The sequence below is a fragment of the Sesamum indicum genome, unplaced genomic scaffold (assembly GCF_000512975.1).
Source record: "Sesamum indicum cultivar Zhongzhi No. 13 unplaced genomic scaffold, S_indicum_v1.0 scaffold00118, whole genome shotgun sequence".
In the NCBI taxonomy this organism is placed as follows: Eukaryota; Viridiplantae; Streptophyta; class Magnoliopsida; order Lamiales; family Pedaliaceae; genus Sesamum; species Sesamum indicum.
Window position 1 is genome coordinate 527077 of NW_011628047.1, and position 8818 is coordinate 535894.

The 8818-nt window shown below is 43.6% G+C and overlaps 1 protein-coding gene across 1 annotated transcript; it reads right to left on the bottom strand.

Annotated features, from left to right (window-relative positions):
* Window positions 1-5317: 5317 nt before the first annotated feature.
* On the bottom strand, window positions 5318-6545 carry LOC110013305. Its single transcript, XM_020699487.1, has 2 exons — window positions 6002-6545; window positions 5318-5889 (listed from the first exon to the last, which is right to left on the bottom strand). The coding sequence occupies exons 1-2, from the start codon at window positions 6543-6545 to the stop codon at window positions 5318-5320; spliced, it is 1116 nt and encodes a 371-aa protein (XP_020555146.1).
* Window positions 6546-8818: the final 2273 nt, after the last annotated feature.

An 8818-nucleotide genomic window follows, 5' to 3' on the forward strand; every position in this document is an offset into this window, starting at 1 on the left:
CTTCAATAATATCTTCCATATCTGCAACTGACTTAAACTGGAAGAAAAGGAAACCGTTAGTAGTACCAGTTACCTCTCTTAAACCCGGCCAAACTAATACCGCGTATTCCTTCAAATGGTGAAAGTATGGGCGTTTCCCCAAAAAATATCCGACCGCGGTAGTTTTCCGTTTCCCCAAAAAATATCCGACCGCGGTAGTTTTCCATCGTTTAGACCCGTTTCGGATAGTGTCTAAAGTTCGTCTCACAATCACCTCTCCATTTTGTAGAGTTGGAGCAATGAACTTGAGGATCTTTTGCGTTGAGTGGTTAAATGCATGCGCAATTTTATCATCAATAATTGGTTCGGGGTATGCATTCAACGGAATGTTACCCACGTACAATCCCGTTTGGACTGGAGCAACAAAAGATTTTTCGTTCGCCGTGTTACACTCCACGTTCACTGTCATTGTGGTGTCAAAAGCTGTTTTTTTCCTACATCCTTGATGACATCAGCAGCAGCATCACTAATGACATTAGCAGCAGCATCACTAATGACATCAGCAGCAGCATCAATGCTTACATCAGCCCTACTGTCATCACTCCTATTGCCGACATCAGCCCTAGCGATGCTGATGTCAGCAGAATGTCCATCCAACCTTTGCGCCAAGTCATTGTCATCTGCCAAGTCAGCCGCTGAGGTGAGCTCCACGTCATCTTCCACGTCCCCATAACCAAGCGCAACCTCACTGCCACCATCCACGTCACTCGCCGGCAAAACCGCCGAAAAACGCGTTAGTATCGTCTCAGTTCGCCGGAGGGGGTTTCCAACAACTTTCTTCGCCGGCTATGGAGGTTCCTTCATCATCAAACCGTCGGAAACCGCTGCTACTGTCATCGGACTCCTTCCAAGTTGCAGCCCATCGGTGTCCGTCGTCTTCTCCATCGTAGTCATCGGTAGGAGACTCCGGTAGGCCTGGCGCCTCGTACGAGCTGGTGGGAAATCAGTTACAGTCGTCATTGGCATCATCTTCTCCGGCGGAAAGCATAGCAACATGGAAACTTTGCCAAATCGCATTTCCCATTTTAATCGAAGTTCCTCAAGGGCTGCCGTTGATTCATGGTCGTTTTTATCGATCACCTTGTGTGCAAGTCGAAGGAACTCAGCGATATTGAACGAAGATTTCAATCGTTCGCTTTCGTTTCGATTTGTGCCGCCAAACCCTAGAATAGGTCGGCGCACTAGATCTTCGTCTTCTACGTCCAAGTTTGGATCTTTTTCGATGGGCATGACTCCTTCACCCTCGCCATTCGTTCGGTTGTCGTCTGCCATAGCCACAATCGCCATGTCAGTGGGCGTCGCTTCGTCTTCGTCAGGCGACTTTTCGAATTCCATGGCTGCGCGAAACCCTAGTTTTGAGCGGGACGAACCAGCTGCAAAAACTCCAATTTTTCTATCAATGGGTCTTCCCTTGCCATCTCCATTATCAAATCTGAAGCCCGTAGATGACGCCTCGTCAGATTCCTCCTCCAACCGGCCACCCGTTTTCTCAAAATCCGCGGCTAACAGTAGCGGCTCTCCTTGAAACACGACCATGGCAACCTCGCCATGTTGCTCGCCATCCTCCTCCACATCACAGCCATCCGCCGATGCGTCACCGCCGCCTCCCAGGTCGCCGGCCGGTGAGGAGTGGGTAGTGGTGATGTTAGTGTGTGTTTTGTTATGTGTGTTAGTGTGTGAGAGAGAAGAGAGAATTTTTAGGCTCCATTTTTTTTATAAACAATAGTGATTATGTCACATCTTTATTCTATGTCTTGCCATCCAAGGCAAGTTGGCTACGACGGATAAACCATGGCTTGCTCACCTTGGCACATGTATCCTATGCAATGAAGGAATGGCAAAGACACATGCACATTTATTCTTCCAATGCAGATTTAGTCGAAGATGTCTCACGGAAATTCGTAAAACGATACGATTCTTGTGGCCCAATAGAGGCTGGAAAGATGATATTACATGGGCTTCACAGAGATGGAGGGGTAAACACATCATCAACATGTCTTATAGAGCACTACTTGCAGCATGTGTATACCACATTTGGAAGGAAAGAAACCTGAGACGATTCTATCACACCGAGAGGACGCCTACTACCATAGCATTACTGATCATTGAGGACATTAGACAGCGAATCCATAGTATCCCACTATCTAGATCAGTCAGTACACGTGCTTTATTTCGATTATGGCGAATCCCTTGGCCTGTCGAGGGATAAACCATTTGGTGACCACATTGTTGTATTGTACCAATTTTACTCAACGAAACTTACTTTTATCGAAAAATGGTACAGTACAACAATATGGTCCCCAAATGGTTTATCCCTCGACAGGCCAAGGGATTCGCTATAATCGAAATAAAGCACGTGTACTAACTGATCTAGCGAGTGAGATGCTATGGATTCGCTGTTTAATGTCCTCAATGATCAGTAATGCTATGGTAGTAGGCGTCCTCTCGGTGTGATTGAGTCGTCTCAGGTTTCTTTCCTTCCAAATGTGGTATACACATGCTGCAAGGAGTGCTCTATAAGACATGTTGATTATGTGTTTACCCCTCCATCTCTGTGAAGCCCATGCAATGTCATCCTTCCACTCTCTATTGGGCCATAAGAATCGTATCGTTCTTCGAATTTCCGTGAGACATCTTCGACTAAATCTGCATTGGAAGATTAAATGTGCATGTGTCTCTGTCAGTCCTTCATTGCATAGGATACATGCGCCAAGGTGAGCAAGCCATGGTTTGTCTATCGTAGCCAACGTTTCTTGGATGGCATGCCATAGAATAAATATGTGGCGTGGGATTTTGAGTGATCCCGAAAGTAGTGAAGACCAGCCTACTTTCGATCCTGGTGGGTCAAATAACTCATAGATAGCCGGTGCTGTTGGTCGATCATTCTCAAATCTCCAAATTATATGGTCTTCCCCTCCAAAAATAGTGGGTAGTACATGTGTGATCTCCAAACACTCAATATCCATGATAATGGGCCACTGCCATACTCCTTCATGAATTGCCGTGCTTAGTCTGGATGACTCATCTAGTCCAAGAATCCTCGGTCCTCGTGGGAAGGTGTCGCAAAGAGGGCCAAGGTGGTGCCATGGATCCTGCCACAAGAAGAAATTCCTCCCATCTCCAATTTAGTAGTCTACCATGGTTCGGAGAAACATCCGTAATCGAAGGATTTTCCTCCATCCCCATGAGCTGCCATGGTCCGTAATCGTCCATATAGAGGTATGTTGTAGGCGTCCCAGGTACAACCACTCAACCCAAATCGATGTCCTGTCGCATCTAATGACATCACATAGTTTTTTTGTCATCAATGCACGGTTCAAGGTACTGATATCCTTGAATCCAAGTCTTCCCTCTTCCTTAGGTCGGCATATATCTTTCCACGCAACCTTGGCATATCCACTATTCGTCGTTCCCTTCCACAAGAAAGCTAGCAACCTTTTCTCAATTTCATTAATAACTTTCTATGGTAATATAAATGCCGATGCCCAGTAAATACTCAGTGATATAAGTACAAATTTAATAATTTGTACTCTACCAGCATAAGATATAGTGGTACCTTCCCCATCCAGCGATCCGTTTGTCAATCTTCAGTAATAGTGGACGGCAATCTGCAATAGTTAGTGGAGACGATATAAGTGGTAACCCCAGATACCTCATTGGAAGAACCCCTTCCTGAAATCCGAGTAGTGCCAACCGATATAAGTGGTAACCCCAGATACCTCATTGGAAGAACCCCTTCCTGAAATCCGAGTAGTGCCAACATCTTCTCACTCAATGCTTGCGCTGAGCGTGATATAATCAAGTGGCTTTTCTGTACGTTTAGTCTAAGACCCGACCATTTGGCAAAACGATCCAAACCTGCTTTAAAGATTCTTAGAGAGTCCATATCAGCACGGCAAAATAATATCACATCATCAGCAAACCCCAACTGAAATATCCTGGCTGCCTCGCATTTTCAATGATAGGAAAATATCTCCTCCTGATCAATCAAATGCAGGAAACCCAGGTGTAGGATTTCCATCACAAGCACAAATAGGTAGGGTGATAAAGGGTCACCCTGCCGAAGTCCTCTGGCTCCTCGAAAGAATCCATGGGGCTTCCCATTTAGTCTAACAGAGAATGAAGGTGTTGATACACACTCCTCAATCCACTTCACAAAAGTGATAGGGAACCCAAACATCTCCATGGCTGCTATTAAGAAATCCCAATCCACTGTGTCATATGCCTTCCGAATGTCGACTTTCAGAGCACATCTAGGAGGTAGACGAGTCTGGTTATATCCCGTAAAGAGTTCTTGTGCTAGCATGATGTTATCTCCAATGCTTCGTCCCGGCACAAATGCCGCTTGGCACGGGCTGATCAGTTTGTCCATTATCACACTCAACCTTTGGACAATGAGCTTTGCAATGATCTTATAAATCACATTACAGCATGCTATGGGTCGAAAATCACTAACCGTCATAGGGGAATGTACTTTTGGTATGAGCGCCAAAAGTGTAGTATTTATTTGCTTCAGAAGTCGGCCTGTACTAAAGAAGTCTAGTACTGCCGAAGTCACTTCCTGTCCAACTATAGGCCATGCTGCTTTAAAGAAGCCCGATGAGTATCCGTCCGGGCCTGGGGCCTTGTCCTCATCAATGTCAAAAACCGCCTGTTTGACATCTGCTGGTGTGAACGATAACAATAAAGTGATAGATTCCTCATTACTCAAAATGTGCCTAGCCCATGGTCTAAGAACTCGAATATCAACACCTGTTCGTCGTCTGTCTCCCCCTAGTAGGTTCTGGTAATATGTGACAAACTCATTAATAACTTCTTTTGGATCAGTGTGAGTGGATCCCTGGTCATCGTTGATTTGGAAGATCCTTCTTGCTGATCTTCGTTGGGCAATCTTCCGAAAGAACACTCGGGAGCATTGATCACCTCCCTTCATCCACTGCATCTTCGCTCGTTGTTGCAGCATAATCTGTTCCAATTTTGTTGCTTTGGCCAGTACGAGTCAACAACAGTGAATGTATAGCTCATCTCACCGTCTTGAGCTTCCAAGTAGTTGTGCTGCTTCAAGAAACCCTTTTGCCATTTGGACATTGTGCGAGAGATCCCCCTTATTCCTCCTTTGCTCTCGGAAAATTGGTTTCAAAGCTTTGAGTTTGCGTGTCACAGCATACATAGGCGTACCAATAATGTTATGTTTCCATATATTCTGCACACTAGGAATAAACTCAGGTAAGCGAGCGAGGTAGTTATCGAATCGGAACATACCTCCATATTGTTGTTGTCAGTCTTCATATAGTACCATCGGTGAGTGGTCTGAAGTGCGTGGTGTAAGGACCGAGTAGAATGCGTTAGGGAACCGTGCCATCCATCTATCATTTATCAACATGCGGTCCAGTCTTTTCCAGAGGTTCCGGGGTGTCGCACTGTGGTTGTGCCATGTGTACCACTCTCCCTGCATGGGTAGTGGTAGTAATCCTGTATTCTGAATGGCTGCATTAAATTCTTCCATAGTTGTTCTGATATCCCCTGATGTGCCACATACTTCATTGAGGTCGCGAACTGCATTAAAATCCCCTCCAATCAACCATGGGATATCAGCACACTGTATAGCTAAATTTTCTAGGGCACTCCATAATTCTCTCCTTTCAACCACCTTTGTGGCTCCATAAGTGACAGTAACAGCAACTGTTTCATGTATTGCACGGATAGTAACAAGACAGTGTATAAATTGCGTTCCACATTCCACCACAACATCAATAAAACTATCATTCCATGCAATCCACACGCGATTACCAGAAGATCCATAATCCACATACCATTTCCATTGGGGTAATAGAAAAGATTGACTTTGAGCTGCATTATTAATACGTACACGAGTTTCAATGAGACCAAGGAATTGTAACCTGAACTCAGCAACTATGTCTTTGACTGCCATCTGATGGTCTCGTTTGTTCAGGCCACGAACATTCCATATTGTTGCATTCAACACGGATCACTAGGTATGGGGCTGCTATGCTTAGGACCCCGAGACGACTCATCTGTATCATCCAGTAGGTGAAGTGCATCAAAGTGTTGTATATAACAAGCGCTTTACCCCTCTCCTCACGACTTGGGCTTGTTGTATCTCTAGTGTACTCACGTCCCTCTCTCTTCTTTTCTACCTCTGGAGCTAGTGGTGGTCTACTCTTGTTCCGATCAGTCATATGTAGTGGCCGGGATGGTATATTAGTAGTATCTTCTTCCTCCCTAGGGTGGCTCCGATTCCGTTCAGGCCTTGTTGGTTCTTGCAGCGTCCCCACTTTAGGTACATATGTAGCAATCAGTGGTTTAGCTGGTTTTGGTTTGTTGAGAACACAATCTTTAGCAGAGTGTCCCAATGTCATACAACTCTTGCATTTCTGTGGTAGCCATTCATACTCAACGTCTACTTTACAAGGTGATTCTCCTCCGTCCTCATCCGAATTCATAATTATAATGTGCTTTGGTAAGTTTGAGGTCACATCCACCATTACTCATACACGAGCGAAGTCCAGTCTCGTGCATGCTCTTGTAATTGCATCCGGGTAACCTGTGTATGTTGATGTTTTCGTAATACCATCCCTGGTTCCCATTTTTGAAGAACAATCGGTTGCCCCTGAAATAGCCATGGCCCTCCTTCTATGACATCTTCCATAGCAGCGACTGATTTGAACTGAAGGAAAAAAAATCCATTATTATTAATAAAAAGACGGTTTCGATTTCACTGGCCCAATAGGGATTGGCCAATAGATATTGAGTGGGCGACGCAGAAATGGAGAGGCAAGCATATTATTAATATCTCTTACCATACACTACTTGTAGCATGTGTCTACCACATTTGGAGAGAGAGAAACTTGAGGAGATTTGAACACACTGAACGGACAGCGGCTAATTTGAGTATCCTCATCACCGATGATGCCAGCAGAGGATTCTTAGCATTAATTTAACTTCATCAGTCAGTACACGAGCATTGTATAGATTTTGGCGTATCCCGTGGGTTGAGGGAGAAACCATTTGATGATAACATGTTGTACTGTACTATTACTTCTTCTTAATGAAAGTTACATTTACCAAAAAAAAAAAAATAGCTAAATTTTGAACGTTCTTAGAATTCGACGAAACTTGACCCAACCGTTGGTTTACACCCATTAATTTGTGTTGTAAATTTGCAAAGCGTAATAATAAATACCAGTTAGTGTATAAGGGAAATGAACTTGCTTTAATAAAACCATGTAAAACAGCTAAATTTTGAATGTTCTCAGAATTCCACGAAACTGGAACCAAACGTATGTCTAGTCCCATGCATTTGTGAGGTAATTTGCTAAGCGTAACAATAACTACAAGTTAGTGTAAAAGGGAAACGAACTTGCTTTAATAAAATCGTGCAAAACAGCTAAAGATTGAACGTTCATAGAATTCCACGAAACTTGACCCAAACATTGGTCTAGACCCATGTATTTGTGTGGTACATTTGCTAAGCGTAATGATAAATAGAAGTTAGTTTAAAAATGGAAACGAACTTGCTTTAATAAACCATGCAAAACAGCTAAATATTGAACGTTCATAGAATTCCACGAAACTTGACCCAGCGTTGGTCTAGACCATGTATTTGTGTGGTAAATTTACTAAGCGTAATAATAACTACAAGTTAGTGTAAACGGAAAACGAACTTGCTTTATTAAAATCGTGCAAAACAGCTAAATATTCAACGTTTATAGAATTCCACGAAACTTGACCCAAACATTGGTCTAGACCCATGTATTTGTGTGGTACATTTGCTAAGTGTAATAATAACTACAAGTTAGTGTAAAAAGGAAACGAAGTTCCTTTAATAAAATCTTGCAAAAAAGCTAAATTCTGAACGTTCTCAGAATTCCACAAAACCTGAACCAAATATAGGACTAGACCCATGCCTTTGTGTGGTAAATTTGCTTAAGCGTAATAATAACTACTAGTTAGTGTAAAAGGGAAACGAACTTGCTTTAATAAAACCGTGCAAAACAACTTAATTTTGAATGTTCTCAGAATTCCATGAAACTTGACCCAAACGTAGATCTAGACCCATGCAATTGTGTGGTAAATTTGCTACGGGTAATAATAACTACAAGTTAGTGTAAAAAAGAAACAAAGTTCCTTTAATAAACCGTGCAAAAAAAGCTAAATTTGGAACGTTGTCAGAATTCCATCAAAGTTAACCCAAACGTAGAAAAAAACCCATGCATTTGTGTGGTAAATTTGCTAAGCATAGTTAGGTGTAAAAAAAGAAAAATATTTTTGAATGGACTCTCAAAATTCTCTCTCTTCTCTCTCACACACTAGCACACATCCAAAAAACACACACTAATGCTTCAACCATGCAAACTCCGGCCAACAATTTGGGTGACGAGGAGGAAGAGTTGGCCGACGAGGGGCAAGCCGGAGGGACGGGTGGCAGTGACCAGATGGCCGGTGGCGATGAGAAACTGCAAGTTTTCCGGCGTGAAAATAAAGGTCGGACTTCGAGATTTCGCAGGAAACGAGTTTTTTTCGGGCGACTAAGAACGGATCTATGGTCAGGGAGATGCAAGGAACAATTCTAGTCTAAAAAGAGCGAAACTTGGCGATGGAAAAGGACTCTATGGAACAGCCGCCAAAACTAGGGTTTCTTGGTGCCTCTTCAAGCTCCAACAATGGCGGACGAGCGACAGCGCCTGCTTTTCACATCGACGAATGACAGGCGTGACGTTTGGCCTTCCACCGGCGACGCCTGAGATTCAGGCTGGTG